General features: G+C 32.4%; 1 protein-coding gene across 1 annotated transcript in view; it reads left to right on the plus strand.

The window, feature by feature from the left end:
- SNX16 (sorting nexin 16) overlaps positions 1–17,973 on the plus strand; it is a 40,069-nt gene that overhangs the window by 14,743 nt on the left and 7,353 nt on the right. Inside the window, exons 4-5 of the mRNA XM_017521834.2 lie at positions 3,788–3,936; positions 12,110–12,179. Coding sequence (XP_017377323.1) covers positions 3,788–3,936; positions 12,110–12,179 — 219 coding nt within the window. The remainder of the gene's footprint in view (positions 1–3,787; positions 3,937–12,109; positions 12,180–17,973) is intronic.

The raw sequence follows: 17,973 nt of genomic DNA on the forward strand, positions 1-17,973 counted from the left end.
TTGTAGTGTTTGGTGACGGGAAACCCTTGTAACTTTGTAGTTATTTACCTGCCAAATTTTTTTCCGCCACTCTTAAAAACCTCAGTTTAAATGGAAAGGTAAAATATAGAATGATAAATTATTTTATCCATTTTAAGATTTGGTTAAGATGCTCTCTTGCAATATGCCAAAATAAAGTGTTATTTCTAATGTATGCCTACAATTATATATGAATTTTATCTACTGTTCCTGAGCTTCATATATTATACTGAATTTAAAATCTGCAATTCTGTACTTCTATTGATTTTTTTAAATGACTAAACAAAGATAAAAGCAATTCATGAAGTTACCTGAAAATTAAGTAGAATACTTAGCTTTTAAGGAAATTGTTACAATTTTGATCATGCAGACTGATTTCAAACAGTTTCATTGTAGAGCTATTTAATGCTTTATGATACCATTTTTCTTTTCGGACTCCACTGTTATTTAGTGTTTACTTCCTATTACTGCTTTAGATTTCATTTTTATTGCTGCAGTATTTCCTTAGGCAAGCTGAGATTTAGATAAACCCTTTTGTAAAAAGCTGATAGGAGTTTAATTTAAATTTAGTAAATATCTCTTTGATCCTCCAAGATGGGCATTTAAAATTAGTAAATGTTCATGTTGGTGTTATTAGGTACCAGAAAAAGCTTAACCCATCACTGGCAATATGTTTTAAAAGTGTGTCAAACACCAAGAGGCACATGGTTTAAACTGTAGTCATTATTGATATAACTGTAAAAAATAAAAGCTTAGGATCTTTAATTTAATAAAATCAATCATGAAATATTTATGAAATGAGTAGTTTGAGTTCAGCATTGTGCTAGGAATTTGGAGTTACCCTTATGTAGAAACTATATAGATGTGATTCTAACTTTAAGGAATTTGCATTACCCAGTTATATAGTTGTGAAGTAAAATTAGCTAATTGGCAATACCAAAGTTATTGAACATAGCCAAAATAACTGTATAAAGAGAACATTCATATAGAACATTAATATTTTCTTTTTTTTTTTTTTTTTAAATCTCCTGGGTTATGGTCTGACTTCACCTTCTCTGCGACTAATAAGAGCCTCTGCTGAGGAAGTCAGAGGACAAAGTCATGAGCAAGTTTTGGAATGCACAGAGCATATCAAGAGTTGGGGCAACCAAGCAAGGTTTTAGGGTGGGCTGGGAGACGCATTGATTGTAGAAATATAGCCATGAGAGTGAGTTTTTCTTTAAATTCTACTTAAAATTTAAGCTCAATATTTCTACTTCCAGGTCACAGCAGTAGTACAAAGCTGAACATTTCTGTGAGGTAAAATTATTGTTCTCAGTTGCTTTCAGGCAGCAGAGCTTAGGGAGGGAGAGAGCAGGACCCTTACCAATTCATTGTCAAGACATTCCAGGTTCATATGAAAACCTGCAGCAGACTCATCAGGCATTCAGTCCTCACATTAAAAAGTTTAGTGATAGTCTACATGTGTGTCTCTTGAGTCATACTGCTCTTTTCTAAACTGATCTGCCCACTCCTTATGAGGTTCATAAGTGGCATCCTGAGATTACCTTTCACTGTCTTTCTGGCAGTTGTTTTCATTTCTCTCCTTTTTTGGATATTATTTTCTCTACCCCTTATCTTCCTCTTTTTTGAATTACCCAATTGTGGGACAACTTCTTCTTTTCTGTGGATAATTTTTTAAGGGAAAAAAATCTAACCATGTATTTGGACAATATGACATTTCAATTATAAAGCTTAAGATTAATAAAAGGACGATTTTTATTTCTCATGACTTTTGTTATTTTATTTTCTTGCCAGATACATTAAATAACAAAGCTCCAATGTCATAAATACCTAGTTACATTTGAAATCAAATTAGGTTTTTAGTTATCTAAGTTACTCTCTAGTTTTTACCTTATTTATATTATCTTCACTTATTTATAGAAATATAGACAGAAAGTTATAATTTACATTTTTCTACCATTTTATCCGGTGCATTTTTCCTTTGTAGTTGTGATACTCATTTTATATTTATGTATAGAAATGCAAATGTACGTGGATTCATTTCATTCATTCATTTATTGAATATATGTTGTTAACTGCCTGTTATGTTGCAAGCACTATGCTAGACATTAAAGATGCAGCTATGACTAAGGCATAATAATTGTAGTGTAGTAAAATGGTTCTCAATTTTAATTACACTTTGGATTCCCCTGGAAAGCTTTTTAAAATTACAGTGCCCAGGCCTCATTTCAACAAATTAAATCCTAATCTATCAGAGATGGAAAACAATAATATCTTTTAAAACTCCCTAGGCGATTCTAATGTGCAGCCAAAGTTTAGAATCACTGGTCTAGTAAGAAAGCCTAAATTAAATGTGCTGTTTACATTGTGAATGATGTCATTAAAGAAATAAATTCATGATTTGACAGTGTGTGTCAGATTGTCTTTTCTAAAAGTGGCCACAGCAGTATCATCAGTCCCATATATTCTTCCTGAATCTTGGCACTGCCCATCAAGAGGTGGAATCTGTTTCCCCTCCCCTTGAACCTGGATGGGCTTGTGACTGCTCAACCCAAGAGAGGTCAGTGGAAATAATGCTGTGTGACTTTCAAGCCTAGATTACAAGAAGTACACAGTTTTATTCTGGCTTGCTTTCTTGGGATCCTCCCTTTTGAAGCCAGCCTCCATGCTGCAAGAAAAGTCGAAGACACCTGGAGAGGCCAGTGTTAGGTTTGTGGCTGGCAGCCTTGGCAAAGTTCTCAGCCAGCAGCCAGCATCATCCTCTATACATGCAAGCAAGTAAACTTCAGACAGTTCCAACACCCAACCTTCAAGTTTTCAGCTGAGGCCCAAATTCATTGTGTATCAGAGATATATCGTCTTCACTGTACTTCATATGAATTATTGACCTAAAAAATTTGTGAGTTTAATATTAATAAATGCTTATTTTATATCACTGAGATTTCAGGTAATTTGTTACACAATTGTGGTAACTTGAACAGAATGTGGAAAGGAAGACTTAACTACCTAGTTTACAGTATTGGGAAAGTCTTCCCTAAGAAAGTAAAATTTAAGCCAAATGTACAAAATGAGTCACAACAAAAATATAAAAGTTAAAACTAAACTTTTAGGAAAGAAACATGGAAGAAAATCTTTACAGTCTTTCAGTAAGCAAAAATTTCTTATGATCTTAAAAAAAAACAAACCATAAAAGAAATAATTGATGAATTAAATAACATTCAAATTTTAAAAAATCTGCTCCCTTAAGACTGTTAAATTGAAAAAGTCAGTCCACAGTTGGTAGAAAATATTTGTAATACATATATCTGACAAAGGACTTGTATCTGAAACATATAAAGAACTCTTAATAAAAAGGCAACCTAATTTTTTAAAGGGGACAGTGCTAAAAAATTTAATACATAATTCACTGGAGAGGATATGCAAATGCAAATAAGCATATGAGAAGATATTCAACATCATTTGTCAGCAAAAAAATGCAAATTACAACCAAAATGGAAATGATTCTATACCCCCAACAGAAAGGTTAACATGCAAAAGATAGACAATGCCAAGTTCTGGCAAGGATCTGGAAAGACTGGAACTCCTCTGTATGCACAACTGGTAGAAAACAAGAAATAAAACAAGACATAACGAGCTGAACTGAACTTAATTATTTTTTTATTTTAAACTTATTTCATGAATAATTTCATATAGTCAACAGGATAGATTTCATAGAATTGATAGTGATTGAGTTAAACATTTTATTTGCTCTTTTCTTCTTTTTCAGCTAAAAGAGATGTTTCCAGGTTTTCGACTAGCACTTCCTCCAAAACGCTGGTTTAAAGATAATTACAATGCCGACTTTTTAGAAGATAGACAATTAGGATTGCAAGCTTTTCTTCAAAACTTAGTAGCTCACAAGGACATTGCTAACTGGTATGTAATGAATTGAAATAAAAGATTATAAAACCATTCCAACAACTGGCTTAAATTAAAGAATAAATCTATGATCATAGTTATTTAAGCACAAAAATGCAGGGTAGGAGTATAATTATTTTAATAAAGTACTACAAGAGATTCTCATGCTTTTTTTCAATAAGGACTTTATTTGGCTTTTCATTTTTATCAAAGCTTATTTCAAAAAGTCAGTAAAGTGAAAAATCCAGTGTACCATGTACTAAAACCACCCAAAGGTAAACTTTTAGCATTTTGTATTTTAGCCGTGACTTAAACAAAACCACTTACAGATTAGTAAAATTTTGGTTAATATGATGCTATGTAATCGTAAAGGTAATCTTCTTTATATTTCTCCAAAGTAGTGCAAAAATATTAAAATTGTGTAGTTGGGTTAATTTATATAGGAGGTAGGGTGAAAATACCAAAAAGCATTTAAAATGGAAAAGAACAGATCTATGTGGGTTTTTTGCTTCAGAATATATTTACAAGAAAATTGCTTAGTGGTTTAATATCAGCTGAGTATCTAATTTTGAAACTTATATTTCAGATAAATTAAAACTATTTTGACAAAAGGTAGAGAGCATTTACAATGCAGCAATAGCTTATAGATAACTTGGGCCCATAACTGTCTTGAGCAGTTTTTCACATGAGAATGGAAAACAAATTAAGAAAACCATCCTATCTAACTTTTTCTACCCCTTTTTCTCAGCCTTTGCGTGTATCAAGTTTTTTCCTGCATAACACACATGCGATATATATATATATATATATATGCATCTTACTTTTGAATGTGTGCCACATAAGCCTGATGGGTTCTCAAGATCCCTGCCCATCCTCCCTTACTTTTCTCTTAATGGAGGAACTACAAGCCAAACCCATTCTTTCTACTCCAGCTTAATATATGCAGTTGCCTTCTCAACATCTCCTTCAGAGATCTCAAAATTGCCTCAAACCTAAAACACATTTGAAAGTTTAGTCTGCAAACTTTTTTCCCCAGTTTTCAGCAGCATCATCTACTCAGAACCTGTAAGTCATCTTTAACACATCCCTCACTACCCTTAATATTTGCCTTGCAAGAACCACTCATATCTGTCTACTTTCTCAATCCCTGCCATCACTACCCTAGTCCAAGCAGGTATCTCTCACCTTAATTACTGTAGATGCTTTCCCACTGGTCGTCCGCCTCCACTCTTATTTCTATACCCCAGTAAAGCTACAGTGATCTTTGTGATGCAGTTTGATTTAAAGTATTCTTTCTGGTCCCTGCCTACCTGCCTTCTTTCCAACCTTGGGTTTTGTTATTCCTACCCACCTCCGATTCTCTGTACATTTGCCATAGCTGTCTTTTAATTCTCCAAAATTAGCTTGCTCCTTGTTTCTTAGAGCCTTCAAATATGCTATTTCCTGAAAAGGCAACCTTTCACACTACTACTCCAGCAAGCTCTGACCTCACCTTACCCATCCTTCAGTTTTCAACACACATTTCACTTCCCTAGGTAACTGGCCCCCTAACAGACCCTTCACCACCACCAAACACTAGGTCAGTTATTTCTCATAGAGTCTGTACCATTCCCTTCTCAACTGGTTCTGATGCTTTAAGACACCCATTGTAGGTAATGAATTAATTTATTTCCTATGTCGTAAGATGATACTAGCTATGTGCCAGTCTCAATAGAATTGAGACAATAATTACTTAAATCATTATCAGTAGGGCTCAGTTCTCTCTTGAAATCCCAGTTGAGAAAGCCTAGTTGGTACTTCACTTTCATAGCACTTCAGTTTGTAATTATTTCTGTCACTATTTGTCTTTCTCCCACCAGATTGTAAGATGTATAACAACAGGTCATGTGGCTGTTTTATTTTATTCACCATCCAGTCTCTAATGTTTAGCATAGTGCTAACATAGTTGGTTCTCAATAAGTACTTCTTGAATGAATGACAGAACTGTTGATATCCACTGATGTATTGTGTATTAGAAAAAAAAAAAAATTGAAGCCATTGTGACAGAGTTAGCGATTATGTAGTCTAGGTGGTGAGAACATTAGTGCTCTCCACTTTTCTGTGTATATATATTTTACACGTCAAAAGAGAGAAAAGATTAATGTTAATTCAGACACACAAAGCAGGAATAAAAACCAGTAAACAACCAAAATTATAGAGAAAGCCTTGGAAGAAAATATGTTTGATAGCATACCATAAAAGATGACTTTTACCTCCATCAAGAAGTTGACATATCCTTTCCCCTTTTCTCTTGTCCCTTGTTCAGTAAACCTTTATGTCTCTGTATTTAAAACATTGTGGTGAATAAAAATCAAATGTATTCCATAAATGAATCCTCTATTTTTAAAGTACTGATAATAGGTCTTAGTTGCTAAAGTAGACACTACTAGAGCCATTTGAGATCCTGTCATTTCTAAAGCTACATAGCTCAGAACAGTGGTAATGGTCTTGCTCAATTCATAAATAGGCGTTTTAGGGAAAGAAAGGTTTCTTGGCCCAATAAGCTGGGGAAAGGTTTCATTTGATATCCTTAGAGGATTAAAGCTTCTAAGAAATCTTGCATGAAAGACTCCAGTACGTATTTGTTTGCCTACCTGCTTTTGTTATATGATATCATCAGATATTTAGGAAATGTAGGAAGATAACTTCAATTCAGTTAAAAACAGGGTACTTGTGCCTTGGTACCCACTATCACAATGTAAGAGATTTCTTATTGTTTGAGACATGCATTGGGGAAGAGGAGGAAGGGTTATTCACGCAGGGCAAATCTTATGCATTTGCCCTGTAACAAAGGGTGTAAAAGAGAGGGTATACTTACTGGTTTTAAAATTCATTTAGAGAAATTAGGCTCCTATTTGAACAAAATAATGACATTTATGAATTGCTACTTGATATGATACAGTTTATAAAAGTAAGAAGAACTCAAAGAAGAGGGAAGACCAGTGCTGTTTGCAGTGATCAAGCAATACTGAGAGTGGGATTTTGAGAGTCTGGAATGCTTAAGATTATGGGTAGGAAGATGGATATGAGCCAGAAACAAATAATTAGAAAGAATATAGAAAGTCTGAGGTTGCCAAATATTTATGAATTGATGGTTGATCCATTAAAAAAACAGCATAATACTTTTCTACATTTTTTGAGATTTTATCTTCTCATCCCTCAGTACTATTCCTTCTATAAAATACATACCTAATTCTCACTGTGTCACAGACTATATTATTACAGTGATGCTTCCATCAGTATTACTGTTGTACTGCATAGCCAAGATTTTAATTATCTCTGCAATCTAAATTGAAATGGTAGGTGGAGCATAAGACATGAGACAAAAGCTTGATTGTATCCAACAATGTAGGAGAAGGGTGAAAACAGATTCTCTCATTTTTCAGTTAAAATCAAATGTATTCTATAAATGAATCCTCCATTTTTAAAGTACTGATAATAGATCTTAGTTTCTAAAGTAAGAGGGGGGAAGGAAAGGGGGAAATCCCTCCTACAGGAGAAAAGAAAAAATGACAACCTCTCGACACTTCTTTATGAAAACATAAAACTGCGTGTAAGAATCACTACATAAAAACATCACTTAGTTGTAAATTACCTGTTGGGTTGCCTGTTAGCATTCTGGTACAGTTGGAATGGCAACATAGAAAAAACTTACTAACTTTAGCTGGCCAAATAATTATTTGATATTGTTTATACATTAGTATTAATTGTTTATTAATTGTTCTTTCGCTTTTATTTTTATATCCTTAGCAACTTACAACACAGTTATTTCTTAACTTCCTGATGTCTAAGCAATTGCCATTACATAATGGGCAGCTTTTAGTGTTACGTATTCTCCAACTCTTAAAGCAGAAATGGAAGAAAATACAAACTGAACGGCTATTAAGGACTATTGATTTGAATATTTTAAGAGAATAGAATATTGTTTTCAGATTTATTTAGAAAATTCAAAGTAAGGATTCAGATGAAAACATTAATATTTACATGATAAACGGATTTTTAGAGATTTTATCTGTTCAATATTTATTTAGAGCTTGCTACATAAAAGATATTTTGACTATATAAAAATGAGTTAGATACTCATCCTATTAAAAAAAAAACTGAATAGAAAGAAGACATGACCCAAAAAATCATAATGGATAGAAAATTAGATCTCTTTTAAAGGAGGAAAAGAGAGAACTTTTGACTAGGAAAATTAGACAAGGCTTCGCAAAGGGTGATAGTTAAACGGCACTTTAAAGTGATAATTGTACCAGCAAAGAAAGATGAAGAAGAACTTTGGAAATGATAGGAAATATTGTAATCCAAATGCAGAAGCAAGAAGGTAGAGGTCTTGTACCAGGAACAACACACAGGTCAGTTTATCAAAGTGAATACAGCCTTGTATTATACAATCTTAGTTGAAAAATAGCTATTTGTTTTACACTGTCTTGAACTACTGTTAAATTATTACATCATTAATCAGCACAACAAATATTTTACTATTCTCCATTTTCAGAAGTACTTCACATATATCTTGTTTGCTAATTTTTTTCCTTTTTAATTTTTAAAAATTCAAAAGTTAAAGTTATATATTTTTCTTCACATCATCATTTATCTGTAAGGGCTTCAGTACCAAAATTCAGTATTTTTAATTATACATATTTTTTTTAAAAGTTCAAGTTGGATCTGGATTAATAGCAGTTCATGGTTTTAAAGAAAAGAAAATAGCATCCAAGCATTAATATGACAGAACAATGGAAAGAAATGAGCATATGTATCCTTTAAAAACTACTCGGGAGATATGATAGCCATCTTTATGTATTTGAAAGATTGTTTTTGGGAAGAAGGATGGATCACATATATTTAAGAGTAGTGCTTCTCCAACTGTAGTGTGCCTGTGAATCACCTGGGATTTGTTAATGCTGACCCTGATTCAGCAAGGATGAGCTGAAGATTTTGCATTTCTAATAGGTATCTAGGTGATGCTGATACTGGCTGGTCTAATAACCTCATTTTGAATAGCAAGACTAACACATAAAATAAAAATAACAGCGAAAAGATAGAGGAAAGCACTATCAGCTCAGATTTTTAAAAGTTACCTGTCATTTCAAGCTGTCCAATATAAAAATGTTCTCTCTTTTGAAAAAGTAGGTTTCTCTTTAACTATTTGAAGAGAGTAGACAATTATCAGTGGTATCGAAGAGGGAATTATTAAATGCTTTACGTTTGATTAGATAACAACTTAGGTCTCTTTTAGCTGTAAAAATTAAGTAATTCTCTAACTGGAACAAGAATTCTTAAAGGTAACTTTTTTATATGTAAAATTTAATAATTCTCTACTTAGGACAAGAATTCTTAAAGATAACTGTTTTATACCTTTGCAACCTGAACTGTCTTTTCACAGGAAATTCAGTCATTAATGTCTCTAAGTTTTTATTTTTTTTAATTAAAAAAAAATTAAGATATTCAGAAAAGTTTATCTTAGTATTTATATAAAACGAAAGAAGAATTCAGTTACATATGCAGTAGTTCATATGATGCTATCTCATGAAAATCAACACATTGCTAAGGTTGGTTAGATAATTTTTTCTATAAAATGTTAGTTTGGTAGAAATTAAATTACAGATAGTTATAAAATTTTCAATAAAGTCAAATATTTTGTTAAGAGCATAGCTTGAAAATACAGTAAAACTTTTTAAAAAAAAACTTTTTCAAGAGAATCAAGAAAGTTGAATTTGTAGTACAGATTTGCTCTGGTAATTAAAACAATGCTGAGAGATACCATTGGTGGTTTTCTTCTCTTCCTTTAGGCAATTTAAGTCAACACCTGATCCCAATTTTAAAATAGTTTTCCCAGACACAGTAAAAATGTATTCCAGAATATAAAAGGAATAATAGCACACATAGACGATCAATAAGTATTCATTGTACCTAAATAAAGTTATGTAGTCAGTGATTCTCAAGCAAAAGTGAGGGTTTCCTTTCCTAGGGGGAAAAATGTTTCGGAATTTCTAACAAGAAAGGAATTGTTTTCTCAAATACTGCCATCTTCCAGAGATTCTTAGGTGTCCTCTCTTTAGCTAGAAATAGAGTTTGAGGATAATTGACTGTTTTCTTTACCATCTGAATCTTGTTGAAGCAGAGGAAATGTAATGAGCCACTGCAAAGGTGTTATGTAAATTAAAATTGTAAAGCCAGTTTCAAATTTTATTCTGCTACAGATTAAAGAAAGTAAGGCACAGAGTATAAACTTGGACTTATATGGAAAAAAAAAAAAAACTTAGAGAAACCATTGAATTTCATTTAAGTAGAACTCTAGTGAGCCATAGATCATAAAGATTTTTAGGGAAGGTGAATGTAACAGAATAAACACTCCAAAAAAAGATTCCTCCAACTGAATACACTGTCAACATTCACTGTTGATCTTGGCTAAATAGCTACTGTAAATCAAAGATATAAAAAGGCATACATGTGTACTCCTTTACTCACTTTTTCTTTCCTAGCAGCAACAGTCCAATAATTAATTTGTAAACTTAAAAATGGCATTAAAGTATGAGGAAATTTGGATATAAAACTGTAAGAAAATAATGTTTTACATTGTATACCAGAAGTATTATATAGGACCCTTCCTTACGTTTCTTAGCAGTTTGCTTTCAGTCTTAAATGCTATTTTCTCAGGGTTTCATGCAAACTTGACTTCTCAATCCCAGATAATTGATTTCCTACGAGTCATTTGTAACAGTAGGTGAATAGAAGTATACTTTCTAAATCAGAAGACCTTGTTCTACTCTGTGTTACCAGACCAACTGCAGTGCTGCAGTGTTCTACTAGAGGCCACTACTAGAGAGGGATACAGATAAATCGAATGTGTTCAGAGAGAAAGTATCCAGCAAGGAGAATCCAAATGAACCAAAACATAAGACAAAGAATTTAAAGGTAGAAAAGGGCACATATTCACACTCAGGAAACAGATGGAAGGTACAGCTTACCACCTGCACTTTCTGACATTGGGCAAGTAATTTCACGTCTCTGAAGTTCAGTATCGTTTGTGAAATGGAGATCCAATATTATCCTAATCTTATGTGAGCATATTAAATATAACAGGATATGTAAAATTCCATTTATCTTTTCATGGACACCTTCTGATATCATCAACATGTCTGGCCTAATCTGAACCCAAAAGCCCCATTCCCTTTTCAGCATAAGTTGACATCCCCTTTTTGTAGTATATCAAGAAATCCCAGCCAGACGGGGTGGCTCACGCCTGTAATCCCAGCTGCTCAGGAGGCTGAGGCAGGAGAATCACTTGAACTCAGGAGGTTGAAGTGAGCCGAGATCATAGCACTGCACTCCAGACTCCAGCCGGGGCATCAGGGTGAGACTGTGCCTAAAAAAAAAAAAAAAAGAAAAGAAAAGAAATCCTTTGTAAAAGGAAATTTCTAAAATTTTTATTTTGCAAATCAAATATAAATTTATGCACATTTATGTTATGATGTGTACACAGAGTTGTCTCTCAGTTCAAAATTGCTTTATAGAAAGGCAGGGAGGCATTTTTATTACAAGGAAGTTTGGTTATGTACCCCTTTAACCTATTTCTCTAATAATAGCAAAGTATAAGCATAATAATATCATATTCATTATTATTTTAAAATTTGTAATCATTTAGAGATAGGATGGTTAGAATTTTTTCTCTTTATCGAGGAAAATAAGTAAATTAATAAATATGATTGCAAGGTCAGTCTTTAGCTTGTTTGAGAGTAAATGCTTTTCAGTCACTTCAGAAGCATCTACTGAAACAAAAACAAGTGAGGTATAAATTAGAAATTGCATTTATTTTTAAAAGGATAATGACAGACTAGTTCAGACTAATATTTCTTTGAAAATCATAAGGAGGCTATTCACTGTGTTGGTCTCTTGAACCATTATTTTGAAGTATGTTTTGTGTCCTATAGTTTGTATGTAACAATACATTTGTGATCTTTATGTTCTAAGATCTTAGAAGACACCTTAAAATCTTTGCATCTTCTGTAGTTTTATATTTATATTTAGTTGTATGAAAACACATAACCAGCTTGCTTAAAACACTGTATAGCTTCAAAGTAACTTTTGCTTTTTGCTATCTTTTCCAAACTTATTTGTACTTCAGATAATTTTTTTTTCCTTTGAAAAGCCTTGCAGTGAGAGAATTTCTTTGTTTGGATGATCCACCGGGTCCATTTGATAGCCTAGAAGAAAGCAGGGTAAGTGCTGTATTATATAGCACATGAAAAGAGGAACAAATAATACAGTACAATAACTACATTGTTTCTTGAATGGAATAGCAAATAGCAAAATATAATTTCAGGCTATGGTAGTTTGCACAGAAAGCTTTTAATGTTTGAGTAAAAGGTTTCTTTCATTGAAATACACAGACTTAGTTCAGTGAAAAAGTAAAAATTCATAAATGTTATATAGTCAATAAAGCTCTAAAATTAAATCCTACATTATTTTTACTGTTTCAAAAAATAAAATGATTTGGGGACTTTTTTATATTTAATAATACTATGTGTATACTGAGTTTTCTTCCATTTGAGTGTCAAAATAAGGAACTTACAGCTAAAATCAAATTTAAAACTTCAGAGGTAGGAGTGATTGTCTTGTTATCAGTTTAGCTGGTGCCTAATGCTTCTCAAATTACATTAATTGACGTGTTAAAGCATCCTATTTCTTAAAGCGATAGCCTAGATTCACAAAACAGATTTGGTAATAGTAGATTAGCTAGAATTTTATGCAAGTTTTTCCCCCAAATGTTTAATGGTCCTTATATGAAACAGATTTAATTGGTAGGTTTGTAATGTTTTTCATTCAAGCTGAGACAGTTCTTTGTATTAGATTGAATACCACAGCCTGTTTAAAACAGGTTTATTGGAGTAAAATTTCCATCCATAACATTCACCAATTTGTTGTTTGCTATTCCACTGAAAATGTACAATTTAATAATTTTTTGTGAATTTATAGAGCAGTGCCACCATCATTACCGTTACCCAATTTTAGAATATTTTTATCACCTCAAAGAATTCCTTATAAGCCATTTTGCAGTCAGTCTGCACTTCCATCCCAAGGCAGTCACTGATCTGCTTTCATTCTCTACACATTTGTCCTTTCTGGATATTTCATATAAATCGTACAATGTGTGTTTGCATGTGAACAATATACATAAGCTTTTATATATACAGCCTGCCTAATACATACAGTATTATAATCTTTTACACCTGATTTATTTCACTTAATATGTTTTTCAGGGTATTCCATCTAAAATTATTGTCTACAATTATTTCATTACTGAATGGTTTTTCATTTTATGCATATACCACATTTTGTTTATCCAGTCATCAGTTGAGGAATACTTGGATTATTTCTAGTTTCGTGATATTATGAGCAATGATATGGACAGTTTCATATAATGTTTTATGTGGATATATGATTTTATTTCTTGTGGACTGAGAAATTCTACTTCCCTAGGAGTGGAAGTATTTGATTATGTAACAAGTTTAACTTTTTAAAGAAACCAATAAAGTTTCTGTAAGTTGCTGTATTACATTCTCACTTGTACTGTATGAGAGTTCTAGTTTCTCTATGTCCTCACATATTATCTCTCTTTCAGATTGTAGCCATTCCCTTGGATATGTAGTGATATTTCATTTTAGCTTTAATATTCATATTTCTAATGATTTTTTTTATATTGATCATCATGTCACATGCTTTTTAGCCAGTCATGTTTTCTTCTATGAAATGTCTGTTCATGTCTTACCCATTTTTTTGTAACTTGGACTGTTTATCTTACTGAGTTGTAAAATCTTTATTTTAGATACAAATTCTTTATCAGAGATACAATCCGTAGATATTTTCTTCAGTCTGTAGGTATTTTTTCATCCTCTTAACGGTATTCTTTAAAGTGCAAAAGTTTTTAATTTTAGTGAAGTTCATTTTTATCACTTTTAATGGCTTATGCTTTTACTATTGTATTATAAAAACTCTTTGCCTAACCCAACATTACAAAGATTTTCTCAGACTGTTTTTTCTAATTTTATACTTTAGCTCTTACAGTTAGGTTTATGGTCTATTTTGAATTAATTTTTTATGAGGTGTTAGGTAAGGTCTTAAGTTCCTATACCTATCTTAATTTTTTTTTAGTTCCTTTTATTTAATTGTGTTGACACTTTTGTCAGAAATCAAATGACCATGAAAAGAACGGTTTGTTTCTGGACTCTTAATTCTAGTCTATTAATTTATTTTTCTGTCCTTGTGCCAGTATGATACTGTCTTGTTTACTGCAGCTCTTTTCTCATCATTTTACTTTCAATATGTTTGTCTTTCAACCCAAGATCCATCCTTTCTACATAGCATGTAATTAGGTCTTGATCTTTTATTATTCTTTCTGACATCTTTTACATCTGCCATTTTGCAATTTGTTTTCTGTTTGTCTCATCTGTCTCCACCCTGTTCCTCCTTTTGTCTTGTGTAAAATATTTTTTACCATGCCATTTTGATTCTTCTGTAGAATTTGTTACTTTTTCTTAGCTACTTTTTAGTGACTGCTCAAAGTATTTTATTTCAGTGAAACATAAACTTGGCTCCAATATATCTCCATTTCCTCCCTCTTTCTTTGTGTTGCTATTGTTATCTATTTTACATATATCTTATAAACCTAACAATACAGTGCAAGAATTATTTCTTTACACAATCTTTTGTGCTTTAAAGAACTTAATAAATGGGAAAACATATTTCATAGATTCTTTTATTTATCCACATACTTACTATTTCTGACCTTCTTCATTTCTTCCTGTATGTTGGTGTGATTATCTGGTATCACTTCCTTTCAGTCTCATAATCTTCCTTTAGTTTTTCTTGTAAGGCAAGTCTGCTAGCCACAAATTCCCACAATCTTTGTTTATCTGGAAATGATCATTTTTGAAAGATATTTTTACTGACAGTTTCAGCACTTTGAATGTGTCATTCTACTGCCTTCTGGACCCTATTATTTCTGATGAAAAATCAACCTTTAATTATACTGTTTTCATGTGCATCATGAGCCATTTTGCCCTTGCTGCTTTCAAGATAATTCTGTTTGTTTGACTTATAGCAGTTTTATTGTGATATATTTGGGTGTGGTTCTCTTTCTGTTTCTTATGCTTTGGCTTCATTGAGCTTCTTGGACGTGGCAGATTAATGTTTTATATCAAACTTTGGAATTTTTTAGCCATTATTTCTTCAAATGTTTTTTCACTCCCCTTTTCTCTCCCTTCTTCTAGGACTCTGATTACTTATATATTTGTACATGTGTTGTACATGTGTTGACACATGTTGTACAAAGTGTCTCTGAAGTGCTGTTCATTTTTCTTCAATTGCTTTTTTCTCTGATCTTCAGATTGGAAAATTTCTATTGATCTTCAGATTCACTGATTTATTTTTCAGTCATGTTAAATCTGCTGTTGAGCCCCTCTTGTTAATTTTTCAGTTATTATGCTTTTCAACTCTAAAATTCCCTTTTGCTTATTTTTAACTGTTCTTTCTCTTTATTGAGATTTTTCTATTTGTTGAGTATTATCCTTATCATTAATTCAGTGTTTTCTGTTTATTTCATGTATGTAATGGTTGCATTAAAAATCAATGCCTGATAGGCCTAACATTTTGGGCCATTTAGAGATAGCTTCAATTGACAGCTTTTTTTCCTGAGTATGCTTAGATTGACCTTGTTTTTTGTTTTTTGTTTTTTTTTGGAGTGTTTTATAAATTTTGTTGAATACTAGATGTTTTGGGTGATATACTGTAGCAACCCTTGATTCTAATATCTGCCTCCTATAGTGATTGTTATTATTTTATCTCTCTGTGTAGTAACTTGCCTGGACTAAATCTGTAAAGTTAGTCTCCTTAGCAATGTCTGGTCACTGGTGTGTTTTCTCAGTGTTTTTTTCTTTATTAGCCTGACTTTCTTGTGTTTCTGCATAGTTTAATGTTCAACCAACAGTTGGTCATAAATTTTGCTTTAACACCTCAAACTAGTAAGATATTTACTCTATGGTAATGGATCTGGATGTAGTCTAAGGAGTGTATTTAAAGTTAAGGTCATTTTCAAGTATGCCATAGATTTTAGTTTCTGCTGAATCCTCTCCTGTCTCCTATTCAATATACGCACATGGGCTCTGTTGTCCTGTGTGACCTGGGTCCCAGGATATGTGGAGAGCTTATCAATGCCCCATAGATATATCACTTCCCAGAACTGCCTATTAAATCCTGGCTAGATCATTGCCTGTCACCAAGATTGCTGCTTTAACTGACAAAACTCCAGATCAGTGAGCCTCAACAGTAGCAGAAAAACTAAGGTTTTCATGGCTTCCTCTACCCTCTTTGAACAATGACCAGGTAGGAAATAGGTCCTACTTATGGGCCTTGCCATCCCTCTATACACAGACTAAAGTGAACTATCTCCATATGAAACCAAATTATTCGAGATTATCGTAATTTTTTTCAGATAAATGTAGTTCTCTTAAATGAACCATATATGTATACTATTAAATGTACAACTGTATTACTATTATATCTACTGGTGGCGATCTTTTAAAAATTCAGCTTTATTAAGAAATATTTTCTCTAACTTGGACATAGATATTTTAGAATAATAAACTCCTGTTTCAAAAAGGTTTTATCATTAGAATGATCTAGAACAATGATCAAATTCAAAGACTGAAATTCATTTAGCTTCCAAGAGCAGACAAGATTCGGCGCATTCAGAGTGATATGGCTATAAACTGACATTTATTTAGGTGCCATGATGCTAACCTATATGTGCAGTGGCAAAATAGAGAGTGCATGTCCTCTCTAAAGGCATTAAAATTCTATTAAATATTAAAAATTGGCCAAAGTATATATTTGGGCTCTATTCTTCTGGGTTTCATTCAGCCTTTGGGCTACCATTTTGTCACTTTGATTTAGAATCTGTTTAGAAAGTTATAGTTCTATTTTAAGTGAAAATTGGGCTAAAGAAGCTAAGTGTTTGTCACTCCTTTTCCAGCTCAAGGATTCCATGATTTTTATTCCTTTAAAATATAATATTCTTTTTTTCTTTCAAGATGGCTTTTAGTTCATTTTTAAATTAGCCCCTTTACAAAAATAATAATTTTAATATCTTTTTACTGTTCTTAGTTCAACACATATGCTAGTTAGTATATGTCAAGTATCATAACTGGGCAGGGGAAGAGTAGAAGTTGATTTGAGTCATGATTTCTCATCCACGCTATTGGCATTTAGGGCTGGATAACTTTTTGGTGGCTGTGGCTAGGGCACAATCTTACCTGTGCATTGTAAATATTTAGCAGCATCCTAGGCCTCTACATATTAGATACCAATAGCATACCCACACATGACAAGTAAAAATGTCTCCAGACATTACCAGGTGTCTTCTGAATTTAAAATCCCTTCTGGTGTAGAACCACTGATTTAAATAAATCACCAAGGCAATGTTAAGTTTATACACTCACAGAGTAATATGGAAGGTTTCTCCCAGAATCTTTCTCTGAAATAAATGCATTTTCCTACAGGTGTATTTGAAAATATATGTTTATTTGAACAATGAATGAAGAAATTTTGTGCTTGCTCTTCTTCAAAGTAAAATCTACAGTGACCTAATGTGAGATATATCACTTTTGTCTGCAGACTTACTTAAGCAGCCTCTCATTTTAAGAAAAATTCCAAAATGACTTCTTAACCCACATTTCTTGGAGTATAAAATTAAGCTTATTCAAAGGATAATGAATCCTCAGTTCAGCAAATCTTTAACCTACGTTTCTCTGTTCCCTATTTAAGGTAGTCATTTCTATCCCCACATATACTTGTACTGAAAGAGGGAATTAAGGTTAGGGATATAAATTAGTCTATCTTTTTTTGGGAAAATTCAAATATATTACTTGTATGGAGATAATATAATTGGAAGAAATGAGGTCTTACTATATTAGCATTAATGAATAGCTTATAATTAGAAATGAATTATAATTTTTA

The sequence above is a fragment of the Cebus imitator genome, unplaced genomic scaffold (assembly GCF_001604975.1).
Source record: "Cebus imitator isolate Cc_AM_T3 unplaced genomic scaffold, Cebus_imitator-1.0 Scaffold22, whole genome shotgun sequence".
Classification (NCBI taxonomy): domain Eukaryota; kingdom Metazoa; phylum Chordata; class Mammalia; order Primates; family Cebidae; genus Cebus; species Cebus imitator.